The sequence below is a fragment of the Engraulis encrasicolus genome, chromosome 10, assembly GCF_034702125.1.
Source record: "Engraulis encrasicolus isolate BLACKSEA-1 chromosome 10, IST_EnEncr_1.0, whole genome shotgun sequence".
NCBI lineage: Eukaryota > Metazoa > Chordata > Actinopteri > Clupeiformes > Engraulidae > Engraulis > Engraulis encrasicolus.
This window is the reverse complement of record NC_085866.1, coordinates 54,870,360-54,889,338: the sequence shown is the minus strand read 5'-3', so window position 1 is coordinate 54,889,338 and position 18,979 is coordinate 54,870,360. Positions and strand designations below refer to the sequence as shown.

The 18,979-nt window shown below is 42.6% G+C and overlaps 1 protein-coding gene across 1 annotated transcript in view; it reads right to left on the bottom strand.

Moving 5' to 3' along the window:
• The window catches only part of LOC134457383 (metabotropic glutamate receptor 4-like), a 191,930-nt gene that overhangs the window by 106,928 nt on the left and 66,023 nt on the right, over nt 1-18,979 (bottom strand). Inside the window, exon 2 of the mRNA XM_063209384.1 lies at nt 6,100-6,316. Coding sequence (XP_063065454.1) covers nt 6,100-6,316 — 217 coding nt within the window. The remainder of the gene's footprint in view (nt 1-6,099; nt 6,317-18,979) is intronic.

The following is an 18,979-nucleotide window of genomic DNA, read 5'->3' as shown; positions in this document are numbered from 1 at the left end:
CTCTCTCTCTCAATCTGTTAACACTGTCAAGCCACAGCCCTTTGACATTTTTATATAAAAATAGGCAACAGCATCTTTTGGGGGAAATCCTGGCACCAAGAAGGGATCAGATTGAATCGATTCGGAATGAATCGTGATTAATTGATTCAAAGCCCTTAGAATCGAAATCGAATCGATTCAGGAACATGGCTGCGATACCCAGCCCTATTCGTGTGTGTGTGTGTGTTTGTGTGTGCGTGTGCGTGTGCGTGTGCATGTGTGTCTGTGTGTCTTGAGTGCTGGAGGTAGAAGAGGGGTGTCATTGGAGATTACACTCATCCCTCTGAGAGGTCAAAGGTTATCCTTAGAGTGTACTGGCTGATACGCACCGCACGCATGCAATGACGCGCAGAGACATAGTATACACGCATACATACACACTGTGCTGACTGGCAGACAGGTTCAATGGGCCAAAGATGAAATCTGTCTGTGAGTCCTCTCTCTTGAACACACACTTCTTCTGCAGTCACACATGCAGTACATCACAGAGACACACACACATACACACACACACACGCAAGCATGCATGCACTCACGCACATACACATATACACACACACACACACACGCGCCAGCATGCATGCACGCACGCACATACACATATACACACACACACACATCCCCCTTCTGCTTTTGGCTTGCCAAATAAAGTTTTATCTAACCTCCCACTGTCCCCAACATGCACTCACGTACGCACACACACACGCGAGCGCGCACACATACACGCGCACGCACGCACGCACGCACACGCACACACACACACACACACACACACACACACACACACACACACACACACACACACACACACACACACACACACACACACATGTTTACATCAGTATCACACAGTTTAGAACCAACCAACTGGCAAAATAAGTCTGCTGTCTGCTTCCAATCCCTTCGAGTCACAGTCTCAAACAGCCCCAAACCCACTTCTGCTGCCTCTCTTCGGGGGCTGAGCAAGAGCAGCTGCTCATCTGATCCTGCATTCAGGGGGGTCGAGACCCAAACTGGCCCAGGGGTCACCCTCCAGATCTGGGTGTCCAGACTCGCGTCAGCTGGGAGAGCGAGAGTTCACCCAGGAAGCAACTCTGGCCTCAGAGCACCTGGCATACTTTCCCCTTCTCTTCTTTTCTCTTCCCTTCACTTTCCTTAGTTCTGGCCTTACTGGAGTGCCATAAGACGACCAAGAAATCATAGGGAGGTTTTCTTTAAATTCAGTTACCTAATAAATAACACTATTTTTAAAGGGTTGGTTCAGCCACGTCACTATGAGACCCATCTTGTTATTCCAGGTAGGGACTGTGATGGCTTGCGTTTGCTTAATGCTTTGTATGTCTGAGCAGCAGGGATGAAATCAGTTTCTTCCTATTAGTTTCATCAGTCACAACTTGAATAAATTAGACAAGCAGATATTTAGGAAATGTGTCACATTGTGTGAATGGTGTGTCGTAGTGTGCTGTATGATCCCAAATGAAAAATGGTAATCACTAACACAGCAAACATAATGCCATATGAAATCTGTTTAAATCTGACAAGTATATCCAGTGTATATCCAAATACACTATGAATGCCACAAAAGTTTGCTTTAGAGTACAGCCCCTTACGAAAATGGACCATGGTTTTACTATGAGAACTGAACCATGGTTTTTAGTCACGTTTTTTTGAGCACGGTAAACCCATGGTTTAACTATGATTCAACCATGGTTTGACTATGATTTGCCCATGGTTTAACTATGGATGTAACCACGATTTAACTATATATTTACCATCATTTAATTAGGTAAAAAATAACCATGGTTTTACTATGACAACTAACCATGGTTAATACTTATTCATTACATTACAGTGAGCTGAAGCTTCTTTTTATCCGAAGCGACTTACAGGCTATTGGTTACAGTCCCTGGATCAATGTTAGGTGCCTTGTTCATGGACACTTCAGCCATGGATGGAGTTCTATGGAATGGTGAGGGCAAGATTCGAAACTGCAATCCTGTGATCTAGAGTCCAACTCCCTAGCCATTACACCACGGCTACTCACATGTAGTTATTCAGGGTTTCTGTGTTTTCTTCGGTAACCAAGAAAACCATGGTTCGTGACTATGGTTTAACCATGCAGCCCTTCCCCCCACCATCCTTTTTTAAACCATGGTTTTAAAAAAGGGCTTTTGGGGTGGGCGACCATGGTTAACATAAAATGTGGTTTGGAGGGAACCATGGTTTATGGTAAAGAGTATACTATGGTTATACCATAAGTTAAACCATAGTCACAAACCTTGGTTGTCATGGTTACACTAAAAACCATGGTTTACTATAATTCCTGGTAAATCTATGGTGAAACCATGATTAGTTTTCATAGTACAACCATGGTTAATCTTTGTAAGGGCTACTACTATGACAGCTACTGTACTAGAAATATGGTTGGTTGATAGTACTTGGAATCACCAATAAATGTGGTAGTAAAACCATGGTTACTGCATTACAACCATGGTCGATTTTCATAAGGGTAGAGTAATCATGTAAAACCATGTTACTACATAAAAAACATGTAATACCATAGTAAGCCATAGTACAATTATGGTAGGTTCAGAGTATTTAGAGTAACCATGACATACCATGACAGAACCATGATAATCATAGTAATACCATAATAAACCAGGGTCCATTTTCGTAAAGGGCACCATACACTGTCAGCTTGTACAGTACAGGTCCTAATAACTCCAGAATTGCAATTCTATTCACTTGGGATTTTATAAAATAATGCTGATGTGAGACTCATCCTTTCATGGTAAAATTAGCCATGGAGGATTAGCATCAACATGCGCCATGTAAACTGAAAAGATTAAATATCAGTGGCGGGTATCCTGGATTTAGAAAGTACAGTAGGCAAAGTCTTGACACATATTGTATTCCAGCCGATTCACTAGACCAACTGACCTCGCAGTAGATCTGTTTTGTTGTTGAAATCATCCATGTTGAAAGCACAGCCAAAATGAATACCTTCATTTCTAATAATCTCTACTAAACATGAGAGGAAAAGGTCATGTTTGGTAGTAGAGGCAACAGGGATGCTGTGACCTACTCCTGTCGGCTTCAAGCAGCATCACAAGATCCTTAGACAGTTCGCAAGACTGGTACTGTCTTTCATCCACTGCAGACAAATAAAAGGCCACTCCATGATCTTACAGAACTTCTCTCTCTGTGCGTGCGTGCGTGTGCGTGCGTGCGTGCGTGCGTGTGTGTGTTTGTATGTGTGTCTGTGATCATGCGAGCAGACAAATTGTAGCCTCCCAGTTAGTTTCTGGAACTGTATTGAAACTCTTTTATGACTCCCAGCCAGCTTGCTGTCAGTAGCTGATGCAGGTCATTTCACACTACACTACATCTCAATCCACCCACACTATATGCAGTTAAAAGATGAAAATGAAAAGCCCTTTTCTCCACATATTAAAACAAAAGCCCTAAATGAGCTGGGATGGGATGAGACACTTTCATTGATGAGGCACTTTCACTGGCTATTGAAGACCCAGCAGTTCACATTCTACTGATGCCCTAGTGCGAAAACACATTCATTTGAAAGGAGTTCAAATAGATCAGAATTACAAGGTTTCACTGCTGACTGATGCTTCAACTTTATTGTGCATACTGCATGTTCAAGTCTTTTCTACTCTATTCTATTCTATTCTATTATATTCTAAAACTGAGCTTAAAACGTGTGTCAAACAAGTTGTGTATGACCTCCATCACTCATCCTGAAAGCCCTTGTTGACCTTACTGGCTTCACAAGATCTGAACCCCCTTCCAGACTTCCTCTCCTCCTCATCACCGTATTCACCCTACTGGTGCTGCACTAACATCCCTCTCATCATCTCTCTTTTGACATTGCTCTGGCACCCTTCCTCATTCCTCTCCTCCTCACCTTATTGGTGTTACCTCACCACCCTTTCCCCAACTCTACCTGTGTAAAGGCCCATTTATACCCTACGGTAATTACGGAAACGGACGCTTTCACCCGGTTCCGGGGGTCGTTTCATCCGTCAGTTTGTCCGTTGGTCGAGTGCTTAGCAATCCGGTGACTACGGGTGAAACGGAGCAATACCAGAGGAATCCGTGGGTGGCAGTATAGTGAAAAAGACACCAATTTACAAAACTCAACGAAGAAGAGAAGTAGTTCACATCTAAAAACGATACAAATAGTAAATGAAATAACCTGTGAGTTTGTGAAAGGGTATATTTCCACTACCATGCTAGCCAAGCTAAAATCATGCCTCATTTGTTTACATTTGGGCTCGGAGGACGTTCGTTTTCCCAACAACAAACCTAAATGGCCAGCACGAAGCCTGCTGGATTTGTTTATACATCATTACACAAATCTTAAAGTTGTTTCAGTGTGTTAACTCTGTGAATCCTAGGTCTGGCTATTTTATTTTGGGCTAAATAATTTGTAAAACGAACACAAATCTGCCACAGCAACTGTCCATTCATAGCCAACCGACTCTGCCCTCTAGAGGATTTATTACGTAACATCAATTTTACGGACGGAGGTATGAATGCAACTCCGGGAGCAACGGTTGGCCCGGAAAGACGAATTTCGTCCGGTTCCGTAGGGTATAAATGGGCCTTAATTCGGCTGCCAAATGGTCATCCATCAAGTCAACATATTGGATGAATGGAGAGAAATTGATGGATGGGTCAGGAGGGGTTTGCCAAAATGTACAAATCACACTCAATCTTAGCAGCAATGAGTCTACAGTCTTCAGTTCAAAGCAATAATGTCCTACCTCATGAACAGTCTATATATCCAGCCCTCCTTTGTGGGAAAGCATTGGGGGAAAGAACATGTTCAATCTTCCATGCATCTTCCATCCTCTTCAAAAATATCACAGAGCAAAGACTCAAGCTAGCTGTCACATAATTCCATGCTTTCAGGGGGACATGATTAGACAGGTTCTTCAGCTGTCTCAGGTGATATTAGCTGTTTCGCATCATAATACATTTTTTGACTATTGAGATGCACCAACATTGAAGAATGAATGCCTGTGTTTGTTCTTTATCGGTGCTGTATGCCTGTTGCTGCTTGTTTGAAAAGAGCCTTGACTACTGCCACTTCACATCTTTGACACACACAAGATTCGTGAGAACTCTGAGCACCCCGAAAACAACCCATAATGCCTCTGCATATGCCTCTCTTCAGTTTAATGTATTGCTTTGATCTATTGCTTTCTGCTCTGAGAGTCTCTGTCTTAGAGTGTATGTTCTCATAAGGCAATTTAAGACTTCCACATCTCAAACCCAGCCTCTGAAGAGAATAACAAGTAATCTGCATACCTTTGTCTGTGCACAAAAAAGGTTTTACTGGATCCCTAAGCTGTCAGTCAGTAGACCTTCCTCAGCCTATGTAAAGCATACTGAACCACACTGAAAATCCTAAACAAACAGACTGAGAGAGCTGGTGTAAAATCCACATTAAAGCCGCAGCAGATGTGAAGTGATATTAAAGGACAACGACATGACTCAGTGAGTGCTGAGGAGCTCTCAAGTTCTGTGTCTCTGTCTGTGTCTGTGTTGTGCTCCTCTTCCCGCTGCTTCAATCAGAGGGGTTTTACTAGGGAGAGCAGCGTCAGGCTTTCTGCTCTACAGATCAGGAGGTTGAGGGCTTCACGATGGAGCATATTGACATTCATTTTTTTTCCATTTATTTAATTAATTGTGCCAGTGATCAAGTACTAGATCAAAAGCAAAACAACTGCTCTTGTTTTAATTTTAAATTTTTGCTTTCTCAATGCAGTTGATGAACGTAAATGTAGGACTGAGACAAATGTTCTTGTTTAATGACTTGTTTAAATCTTGAAAAAATTGACGTTTCATAAATAAAATACATAAAATTATCAAAATGAAACACATTATCCATAGATAAGGAGATGACGGAAATAATTGTATACGCAACCATTCCAACCTTCAAGAGTTCACCCTCCTACCAGCAAATGTTTCTCAATTCGTCTGTTTCAGACCCTACGAATGAAATTTGTACTAGTGAGATCAGGTCAGGCTACTCACCATCTTCTCTGGACTTCTGTATGAAGGCGTCGACTCCGCTCTCCCCGTAGTTGCCCTCTGACGCCACCGTAGACACGTAGTTCCAGCGCATGAACTTGACAATGTCCACCATGGCCTGCGCCTGGTAGGTGTCCGGCGGCACCACACGAGAGAAGTAGTCATAGCGAGTGTTATCACTCAGCTCAGGAGCTGTAGACGCATAGCTCACCTGGGGGATCTGCAGGAGAGAGAGAGAGAGAGAGAGAGAGAGAGAGAAAGAGAGAGAGAGAGAGAAAGAAGAACACAGGTTAGACCTTTTACATTAGGCCTACATTACATTCTGTGCATGCTCAGTAGCATGACCTGGGTAACCTATGCCAGAGAAAGACAAAAGACACAGTAGAGAGTGAGGGTGAGAAACAGAAGTGAGACATACAGGAAGTGGGATAGACAGTGAGTGGGTGATGCAAGAGATTGACTTTGATTTTGTTTTCTTGATGCAAGACGGACAGCCCAGTGGAAGTGTTTGCTGTACTGGAAAATGTATATTTATAATATAAAGAGCTTTGTGTTCTCATAGGCACAATAAATTAATTAATTAATAAATAAATAAATCTGAAATCCAGTCCGGTTCCCCCAGCCTTTTTCCTGCTGCAAGTTTGCACTCTTCTGAATGAAATGAAGGATGAACTACTAAACTGCTTGAAACCATTTTCACACTTTCATCAGGAGCGCAAAAAAGCGAGAAAAGGAACAGAATGGCAAAAATGAGACTGTGGTCCAGAATATGCGAAAGCACTGTTTCATGTTCAGTAAAATCAAATCACAAAGTGATGCTCTCATTTGCTCTACATGGGAAAGGAGGATCCCATTACTTGAACACTTTTCGAATAGTTAGTGTGGTGTTGCCATAGGGAAATTACTTCAGTTCTCATCTTGTTTCTCTCATCCTTTAAAATATAATAGCCTTTCCTTTAATTTACAGCCATTTCCAAATTTGCTTCACCCTTCCTTCCGCTGAGGCTGACAGAGATGCCTGGCCCTGCCCATACTACTAATGCTTCTCACCTTGAATACACATTGGCCAGACAGTGGTACTACAGAGAGAAGCCTATTTCAGAGCCCATGCTGAAGTATTTCCACATTGAGTTTGTCTGCTTGTTATCAAGTCAGACATCATTAAATTGGATTTAGGCTTCCCTCCCCCCACAGCGGGTCTGGGTGTATTAACCTTCATTATAATGGGACGTTTTAATTCGATATTTTGAACAAAAACATTCTGCAATGCTGAAAACATTTCTATTCCTTAAGTATTATTATTATTTTTAAAAAGCCTCATACAATCTTTCAAGTGCTAAGCCAAGCGTATGAAGAAAATTAAAAATACTGGAGCTTTGTTAGTGTCTTGCGAATGTAAATAAATGTTTTGATTTGTTGTTGTCTTCTCCAATTGAGGAAGTAAAAGTTAAATATTAATGAACCAGAATAATAAAATATTTTAAAGAACAGCACTCAAAACAAGATAAAGCAAGTTAGTGAACAGCATGAGTAAAATGTGGCAGAATGCTCTACGTATCCTCACTGCAGAACACAGTTGTGCTTGCGCGTGCACACTTTTGCATTTAGTTGGTATTCTCCTCATTCACCTCCAGACAAGCGAGCAACTCAAAAGCAATTTTGAGACATGTCATTACCATTACCAGGCATTTAATCCTCTGCAGTGAACATAATGACCAATAGATTCCTGCTCCATACGTCTCAATCTCTCCCAAATTGCTCTGTAGCTGGTGGGTGGGTGTGAAAGCCCAACTGGGAAACTCCAACTCCAATTGTCATTGTGACACAACACATGCATCTGTCTGTCTGTCTGTCTGTCTGTCTGTCTGTCTGTCTGTCTGGGGGTTGGGTGGGATGTCCCAGTGCTGAGGGCTGTGATGGTTGTAGGGCGGTGATGGTTGTGGGGAGGAATACAGAGTGGTGGTGCGATATTCAGTGCTATTTGGTATGCTGGCAGAGTTTGTGTTGGTGTGCATTGTTGGGGTGCAGTGTTGTGGGTTGAGGCAGGGAGCAGGGTGGTGGTAGCCTGATTATCATCAACTTTCAAATATCTTTGAGACTTGGTCTGACCAAGAGCATAACAATTAACATTTCCCAAACAGCATTTACCAAATGGCCTCCCTTGGTTTGCTAATGATTGTTTGCTTCCCAACCAAGTGGGAGGGGTTCCCATATTAGTGGGAACTCAGAAAGTACTTGCACTGACGCTTGACCTGACTGGTTGCAACGCTGAAGCTGTTGCATCACTAGGAGGGCACGGCCTGGGTAGTGTGGTGGTGTATTGAGGGATGGGGCTCAGTATTGTGGTGTAGCGTTAAGTGAGAGGCTCTGTGTTTTGAGGTGTGTTGGATCTGTCCAATGGGAGTCTCCTCCTTCACCCTCTACAGTGTAAAGTGTGTAGCTTGCACACACACAGACGCAAGAATGTACACACGCTCACACGGCTGTATGCACGCACGCACGCTCGCATGGCCACACGTACAAACACACACACACACACACACACCCGTGCACACAAACACACACACGCACACACACACACGCACACACACACACACACACACACACACACACACACACACACACACACACACACACACACACACACACACACACACACACACACACACACACACACACACGCACACACCTGCTATGTGCATCTGTGATGTTTGCCCCCATGGTGGTAGCAAGGGAAATAGGCCTCCACCCAGCTTTCAATTACTCATTCAATTTCTCCATGGTGCTTGCTTTTACCTGTCTGTCTTTTAATCTTTTTTTCTACATGCACACACACTCTCTCTCTGTGTTTGCCCCAGTGGTGTAGTCTACTTTTCTATGGTGGGTATACTGTATATTTGAGCATTTTTTGAAGTGGGTATACTATATTTGTGCCATTCCAAATACATTTTAAGTGGGTATACTGAAATCCCTGAAATTTTGAAGTGGGTATACTCCGTATACCCGCGTTCTACGTAGACTACACCACTGGTTTGCCCCTTTCTAAAACTCTCTCTCTCCTTTCTATGTCTGTCTGTCTATACCTCATAATCTACTGTATATCTATTTCTTGCTTTATCTATTGCCTTCTCTCTTTCATCTTGTCTTCTTCTGTCTGTATCATTTCCCCCCGCTCCATCTTCTATTCTTCATCATCCATGCATCTTTTCCAATTTCTCTTTCACCCTTCTTTACTTAATCATTTTCATCTCTTTCAATTCTCTCTCTCTCTCTCTCTCTCTCTCTCTCTCTCTCTCTCTCTCTCTCTCTCTCTCTCTCTCTCCTCAGCTCTATCAGTATGTAATGTAATGTGTGGGTATAATCATGCTAATGCGCTGTTGAGGCCGCTACTTGAACCCAGCCAGCGTTGGACACATGGTAATGGCACTCTCTCTCTCGTGTGTGCGTGTGTGCGTGTGTGTGTGTGTGTATGTGTGTGTGTGTGTGTGTGTGTGTGTGTGTGTGTGTGTGTGTGTGTGTGTGTGTGTGTGTGTGTGTGTGTGTGTGTGTGTGTGTGTGTGTGTGTGTGTGTGTGTGTGTTGTGTGGTACAATACAGTAGGAACCCACTGGCTCAGGAGGTGAATAATGTCATATCTACCATGTTTTTGTTTACATTGAAAAATAGGCTCACAGAGATCTGAGGATTTGCATGGCGGTAAGCTTATTTGGATATGCCGACTTTGAAGTTGTGTGTGTATTGGGGTGGGGGGAGTACTTTGTTTATCCGTCACTAGACTCTTAACTGAAGGTAATTAAATGGATGCTTTCCACAAACAACGTCTTATTTCAGAGGTGGGAGAATTGGAAGAATCAACTTCTAAAAAATAGTTTTTTTCCCCCCCACCTCCATCCCTGAATACATGCCAGTGTTTACCCTTCTCTTAAACTGACACTTTACAGGGAAAAGAAAAAAAACACTTTGGTATGCCACATATTCTATTTCATCGTCCCTCTGCTTTGATTTATGGCTTTTGACTCTTTCCATGTAGATCTCCTCTTGCCCCATATATTTTATTAAGCGGGCTTGCCACGCCTATAGTAATCTCTAAGTACTGTTTATTATTAAGCGGGCTTGCAGAGCAAGGTCCGATTCTAGTAATCTCTAAGTACTGTTTCTTCTTATTATTATTATTATTATTATTAAGCGGGCTTGCAGAGCAAGGCCCGATTCTAGTAATCTTTAAGTCCGCTTATTATTATTAAGCGGGCTTGCAGAGCAAGGCCCGATTCTAGTAATCTCTAAGTCCTGTTTAGTTATTAAGCGAGCTTGCAGAGCAAGGCCCGATTATAGTAATCTCTAAGTACTGTTTACTAAGCGGGCTTGCAGAACAAAGCCCGATTATAGTAATCTCTAAGTACTGTTTATTATTATTAAGCGGGCTTGCGGAGCAAGAGCAGAGCTCTTGCAGAGCAAGGCCCGATTATAGTAATCTCTAAGTCCTGTTTCTTTATTATCGTTCTTGTGCAGGGCAGCAGCAAAATAGAAAATGGATCTCCTCCAAGGCCTTTCGAGATAGAGACACCGTTCAAACACTAAAACGACCGGCTCGGCTTGGAGATCGCGTATACTAATAGGCTTTTCCGTGTCTCTTGTCGTTTTCCCGTTTTTGGCGATTTTGTTAAAGCCTGGGTCCCCATTCAAAACCATGGTGGAACCTTCATGAACGACAGTTCCGCCACTCTAGAGATTAGAGTGTAGGAGGATTTTTCGGTCATAAAACATCAACACTTTCACCTAGAAGTTTAGTTGACGCGTTGTTAGCGAGCTCTATGGGATGTCTCCAAATTGTCAAAGTTTCATCTCCCAACTCCCAATACTTTTTAAATGGCAGGTTTGTAAAAAAAAAAACAGGCCTGGCTCTATGGAGAATCCCAGTCTTTCGAAAAGTGCATTTTTCAAGAGATCAGCGCATGTCCCACACGGAGGTCCATTTGTGCCTGAAAAATTTAACCTATAAACTTCATTCAAAGACTGTTAGAGAGATCACAAGCATGACTCCGATCTGTGAAAAGGACACGTGCCAACTCCTTTTAGTTTTTTTACAACGATGTTGTAAAGACAAAAAACTCATTCTCATTTTCTCCCCAGTTTAGAGCTCAATACTAACTGTCTTTCAGTCAATCACAACAGGTGCAGCCAGTGAAGGGTTCCATTTCAACTGTCACTGTCTCAAGATTCTATTCTTAACGAGCAGGTGCGAGCAACCATTCTAGAAGTGCAATGTAATATAGTCTTGCTGGACTATGCATGACAATTAGCTGCTTGGCTTAGTGGTAATGCATGCTGCTGCATTAGAGATATGGAGGTTGAGGGTTCGAATCCCACCCGAAGCCATGTTGATTTTCTAAATTATATCATATGCAGCGTTCCTTGGTCAACTTAAAATGCCATGTATATAATTTAGTATGGATGGCAAATGTGCTGAATTACAGATATTGAGGTTGGGGGTTCGAAACCCAGTTAAAGCCATGTTGATTTTCAAAATTATATCATATGCAGTGTTCCTTGGCCAACTTAAAATGCCATGTATGTCATTTAGTATGCATGGCAAATGTGCTGGATTACAGATATGGAGGTTGGGAGTTCGAATCCCAGTCAAAGCCATGTTGATTTTCAAAATTATATCATATGCAGTGTTCCTTGGCCAACTTAAAATGCCATGTATGTCATTTAGTATGAATGGCAAATGTGCTGAATTAGGGATATGGGGGTTGGAGGTTCGAACCCCAGTCGAAGCCATGTTGATTTTCAAAATGATATCATATGCAGTGTTCCTTAGCCAACTTCAAATATCATGTATTGTATGTCATTTAATATCAATGGCAAAGGGGTTGGATTACAGATATGGAGGTTGTGAGTTCTAATCCCGCTCGAAGCCATGTTGATTTTCAAAATTATATCATATGCAGTGTTCCTTAGCCAACTTAAAATACCATGTATGTCATTTAGTATATCCCCAAAACGCAGAGCTACAACACTTTCAAGATGGCTGAATCCAAGATGGCTGAATTGTTTGGCCCATAACTTCTGACTGGGTGGATGGAGTTTTCCCAAGATTTCTTTTAGCTTTGTTTTCTCAATAGTACTTTGTTTCATCTCTGCCCCAAAAGGCAAGCCCGCTTCCAGCATTTTCTGTGAGAATGCATTTCTAGTTATGCTTGCTTCTCTTGTGCAGGGCAGTAAAAATAGAAAATGGATCTCCTCCTAGGCCTTTGTCAGCGCATGTTCCACAAGAGGTCCATTTGTGACTGAACCGTTTAACCTATAAACTTCATTCAAAGACTGTTAGAGAAAGTTCAATCTGTGCACAGGACATGTGCCAATTCTTTTTAGATTTTTTACAACGATAATCTTAAGACCTAGAAACTGTTATTGATTTTGAATCAACATGATTTTTTAATAGGTTTTTAACCAATGTTACGAAAAAACAAGGCGTCACGTCAACCACCCATGTACAGTATGTATGTATATCTGTATGTGTTTTTTGTTTTGTTTATTGTTTTTTGGCATCATGTGTATCAGTGTTGTGTGTATGTGGCAGCTATGTACTGTATGTCCAAGACAAATTTCCTTTGGGACCATTAAAAAGAATCTTGCATCTTGAATCTTGATTTTTCTTTCTCTGTCTCTTTTTCTGTTCTCTTTCAATGTGCTTCTCTTCCTCTCTCTATCTCTCACTTTCTCTCTCAGATGCTGGCTCCATCTTTCTCCAGTCTGTGCCCAGCTTTTATTTTCGGTGCTACACAGTCTGTGATCAATCAGCCTGTCTTCCCAGGGTGCCTTGTCTACATTCAGCTTTCTCACAGGACACATGCACACAGACACAGACACAGACACACACACACACTCAGACACTCACACACACACACACACACACACACACACACAGACACACACACACACACACACACACACACACACACACACACACACACACACACACACACACACACACACACACACACACACACACACACACACACACACACACACACACACACACACACACACACACACTTCTGCCTTCTGCTTTTCTGTCACGTTGTCGTTCCACTCTGTGGGCCAGAGAACATTTGATGTGCAAAATGGAAGCTTTGGGTGCCACAGCACAGTGGAGGATGTGACACTTTCCTCTCTTCTGCCTCCATGGGGAATGAAGAGGGGACACATTTTGGAAGACAGTGACAGAGTTCTGTCTTATCCGAGTCTGCACACTGTAGTCTTAAGTAGCATCATGGGTAGGTTTCTATCTGACTCTCTGACTAGGCTTGTAGTCACAGATGAAGGACAAAATGGCATTAAGGATTAAAAAAAAATGCAATTGCACTAGTATTGTGGGCTGTTTCAACTATTCACATGGTGAAAGTGGTAGCATAACCTTTTCTATAACCCAGGACTCTACCGTGCGAGCATTTTTTCGCATATGGGCTTAAAAATGTGATTGTGCAAACAAATTATTGAAAAGGGTGTGCACATGTGCGAGAATGGATTTCAATCGTTTCATCAGCATTATGCTCCCAAAATAAATACATCCCAAAGAGAAAATCATGAACGCATGAAATAACAAAAGTGTGTGTGTGTGTGTGTGTGTGTGTGTGTGTGTGTGTGTGTGTGTGTGTGTGTGTGTGTGTGTGTGTGTGTGTGTGTGTGTGTGTGTGTGTGTGTGTGTGTGTGTTGCAGAAACTATGGCTTTGCAGAGCTCATAGCATTATCGCAGGATGAAAAAAGGAATCAGACCGCTTATAAACGTGGTGCACCCTAAAAAAGCATATTCTCCAACACCTCCCTCTCCTTTCCATCGGTATGTGAAAATTGATGAGTGAGGAAAGTAAAATATTCCCAACCTGGCAAATGTGGCCTAAGGGATCTGTGGAGGATTATAAAAAGTAGAAAAATGCTAAAATATCAAACTTGAGGGTAAAGCACCATGAAAAGAGGATACAAGATATTTTTCATTCTACAGAACCAACCAACCCCCACCCCGCGCACGCACGCACACGCACACGCACACGCACGCGCACGCGCACACGCACGCGCACACGCACACGCACACGCACACACACACACACACACACACACACAGACACACCTTTGGCCGACATCATTATCCCCACAGTATTTCAGCACCCATTCAATTTAAAAGAGCCAGGCAGACAAGCTTATCTGAGATTTCTGTTTGTGATATCTGCCCTCTGGGGATAGCGATAGTGCTGAAGTCTGCTGTTCACAGTAGGCCTAATGGCACACGCACACTCACATGGACATACACACACGCACAGGAAGGCAACAGTCCAGAGAAACCCATGGCTTCCTGGGCTGAAGATAAGGCTTTCTACTCATCCCCTGTTTACCAAAAGTGGATGGAAAGGTGTAGTGTAGTGTGTGTGTGTGTGTGTGTGTGTGTGTGTGTGTGTGTGTGTGTGTGTGTGTGTGTGTGTGTGTGTGTGTGTGTGTGTGTGTGTGTGTGTGTGTGTGTGTGTGTGTGTGTGTGTCTGTGTGTGTGTGTGTGTGTGTGTGTGTGTGTGTGTGTGTGTGTGTGTGGGGGTGTGTGTGTGTGTGTGTGTGTGTGTGTGTGTGTGTGTGTGTGTGGGTGTGCGTGTGCGTGTGCGTGTGTATGTGTGTGCGTGATGTCCAGGTGAGGATATATGGCTACTCTGTATGTTGTTGAGTGTTGTTTTTCCATGACTATTATGTTTTTCAGAAGCGGCCTTGATATCACATGTCTTGTTTGTTTGTTTGTTTACATGCCACTGCCCCTGCCTCTGTTCCCCCCAGTGTTCTTCCACTGTGTGTGTTTGTTTACACTGCATGACTGCTGAGTTCCTCTTCACCCTAAAAAACAGAGGAATGAGGAGGATGGATGGACTGTGTTATCTTCAAAAGGCTTTCAATGATCCGTCCCTTCCCTAGCAAATCAATTTGGATTTAAATGGGTGCTAGTTACTGTTATGGAATTTCTCTCCACCCAGGCTTTTGAGGCCATTTCTTATTTTTAAATCATTTACTTTAAATAACTGTGGCTTTTTAAAATCGTCATTAGTTCATTTGGCTAAAACATCAATGCAAAATTAATGATACACATTAAAGGCCGCCTCTCAACATCATTTAATTAATTTTGCAGTGTTCCCCATTGTTATTGAATGTGTTACGCGTTGGTCCTGTTTTAAAAAACGTTCTGGTTGCTTTGTTTCAAGCCGTTTTGCAAGCTAGCAAGGTGGCTGGTGGAGAGACGAGAGGGTGTTCCGGGTTTCTTGTGGAAATGTGTCTCTGATTGGCTCAGTCCTTTTGTCCTCGGAGAGCTTGTAATGGGAAACAGTTCCACTTCCCCGGGTGGTACTGCACTATAGGGGCGCCAACGGAGGCGTGCAGGCTCCATTCAGGGCTGTGCTCTTTCGACAGCGACCCCTAGGCGAGCTGCAGGCATGGAGCAACCAGAGTGGGCATGCTGCATGTATGAGGCTTTGTGCTTTGTGTGTATCTGAGAGTAGCAACCAGCTGATAGCTAAGCTAAGATAGGTTTCGGGCCACCAGACGTTGCTTGTTTTGAAAATAAGCAGAAAAAGATACTCTACATGTTTTTAGAAATTGGGTCGACATAAACCTTTGTGGGCAACGCCTTCTTTCGACGTGACGCAACACAGAAAGGCTTTCGTGATTCGCTCGTTTCTCTGCATTATTTATGTAAATTGGGAAACACCGGGAAACACAGCCATGCGAGGTGACGCACCGCTATGAGAGCCTTGCAAGTGAGTTTAACTTGGGGTGACCGTTCGATTTTCAAAAGGAGTGAGTAAAACTGTGTTTTATCGGAAGTTGGCCTTTAAAAGTGGGGGATACATATACTCGGCTGTAATGTTACTGAAATATATTTCAGTTGATTAGTATTCCAGGCATTTGGATAACTGAGTGACTGTATTTGTTAAGTATGATGATTGTGCATAAACTCTCTGGATCATGTATTTAATTCGTAGTGATTCCTATGAGGGTTTACTTGTTGAATTAAATGCAACAATATCACTCAGATTTGCAATAATTTACTGCCAACAATGCCATTGAATATCAGGTCAAGTCAAGTCGGTTTTATTGACAATTTCTTTACATGCACTGGTCATACAAAAATTCAAATTACGTTTCTTACTTTCCCATGCAGACATAGACATAGATTAGGTGTGGACATAGACTATTAGACATAGACAGTACACATACATTACACCTAGAGTACCTATACAATACCTTACAGACATATAAAGTGCAGACTGGGCAACAGCAGACATACATAGAACATGTATTAAGAAGAGGTATTGTTGTGCTTTTTCAGTTATGTCCTATTGTGACGATCCTGACATGGTGATATTGTGAAATAAAAATAAATATTAAGTAAGCATTTGTAATGTGCAATATTTACAACTAGTTGGTGGCTAGATTTCCAGTACAGTCATTCAAGTCATACAGTCATTCATAATAGCAATTTAAGCAAGCAATTTAAGAATATTCTAGCAGACCTCCAAATCACATGTGAGGCTGTGCACCCACAATATTTACAGCAGCACAAGTGCCATTTTAGTCCCTCACAGGTGACATCGGACAGGAAACACAACAGTGATTTACCTGCCTAAAGCCCAAACACTCAAATGACTGCTGTTTGACTCACAGGCTCACAAGAAAAAAAGAATAAGGCCACTAGAGCAGTTTGTTACACCAAATGCCATTTCTAGGAATTCTTGCATTTGTTTACCAGCATTGCACATTTAGATTTGTTTCTATATATAGCACATTTTGACATTTTTTCTATAGAACTTACTGTATATCAGCATAATTTGTGAACTGCTGTTTTCTCTCTGTCTCTCTGTCTATGTCTCTGTCTCTGTCTCTCTCTCTCTGTCTATGTCTCTGTCTCTGTCTCTCTCTCTCTCTCTCTCTCTCATGCACACACACACATGCACACAAGCACACACTCAATCATCATTCCATACTATCCTAGCACAGATGAAATTTATTCACAGTCACTATACATTTCCATTACAAACACTGGCAGCACCTGCCGATCCTTTCCACCACAGTTCCTTTCTTCCTTCTTGTGTGTATTTGCCCATTATGAATTGCCGTGTTCACAAGCTCTATGTATACAAAATGCTTCCATGCATTTATGTATTGATCACGCTTACCAATGGGGATGAAACAGTACGCAATGGGGGCTCCGGGGAGCAAATTGAAAAGATGTTTCCTGTTGCGATTAGATGAGGGCTGAGTGGGAAAAAAACATTTGCATCATAAGATAATGCGTCTCTTTTCTTCTCTCTCTCTGCAGAGGTGTCACAGGTGCTGTGAGCTGTTAGTCAATGTGTCGTGACTGATAAGAATCTCAGCTGCTTTTTCCACAGTAGAGCGGCACATGTCTCAGCTGAGGTGCATTCTGACCTGAAGCAGATAACATTTCAACACCAATCCATTCTCTGTCTTCACCTCCCCTTTCCCTCCCTCCCCTGTCTTTCCCCCCTCGCCTCCCCTCCCTTTTCTGCCCTTTTCATATTCCTCCATCCATTCTTCCCTCTCTCCATCTGTCCCTCCCTTGTGTTCATGTTTCCATACTTAAGCTATGTGTACACCTAAAGCAACCTACGCTACCTGTACGACGGAAGTCATTATTTCTCTATCGATTAAAGTCAAGCTAATATTATGATAATGATCTATGACACCGTTTGTAGAAAAAAAAACTATTGGAATGTTCATATCTCCGAATGTCCCAGGCTGTCAAGCCAGGGCCGTTATGTGATCAGCTAAATCAAACATGTCAATGTTATGTCCAGAGCGAATAGAGCGAATTCTTGGCAAAACTTCTTTGGCGACCTCGGCTTCTCGGGTAGTGTAGGTCGTTTCTGGTGTACACACAACTTTATCCCTCTATCCCATCTGTATAATTGTCCAACCTTCTTTTCTTCCATTCTTCCATCCCTCCAACTCCCTTTTTTGCCCCTCTCTTTCTCACAGCCACAACATCATCCATCCTCCCTCCACTGTCTTTCTCAAAGGCCACAGTGGGGTATCAGAGAGAGGGACTCAGGACATCTACAGAAAGAACAGGCACAGACTGAACCAAACAATCTTAGAGAGATGGACAAAGGAGCACACTTAATAACAGGTGAAGACTGAGCCAAACGATCACAGAGAGGGAGACTGATGGAGACACCTAAGAACAGACTGAGCCAAGCGATCACAAAACTCCTGACTCAGGAGCAGGACACGCTTCACTTCCACTGACTTTTTTGTTCAGTTTAAACTGGAACATTTCTCTCCTGATGAATAGGTTGTTCTTTTCTATTGGCTGTGCAGTTCCATTTGAATATTCCAAGGAGAGCACTGAGCTTTGCGACAATATAATTCCAAGTTCATTGGTAAGTGTAATTGTGTTGGTGTATTTTCTTATGTAGGCATTCAGATGCTGTTGTGATCGAATTGTTTGGTTGTTGAGTAACTGGGACGTGCGCATCTGAATTGTGAATGTTTGACTTATACAGCTACCTCATATATCTTCAATATACACTCACCGGCTACCACCGGGGTTTTACACACCTGCCATTTAAAAAGTAATGGAAGTTGGGACATGATCTTTTCACCGTTTGGAGTCATCTTCTAGAGCTCGCTAACAACGCGTCAACTAAACTTCTAGGTGAAAGTGTTAATGTTTTATGAACAAAAAAGCGTCCTGCACTCTGAACAACAAGAGACACTGACACGCTATATCAGAACAAATGATCTCCAAACCTTGCTTCTCGGATCGGTGTATACGTAAAACCACCAGGGGCATTTGCAGAGTGATGCAGGGAGGAACATCCGGAGACTAG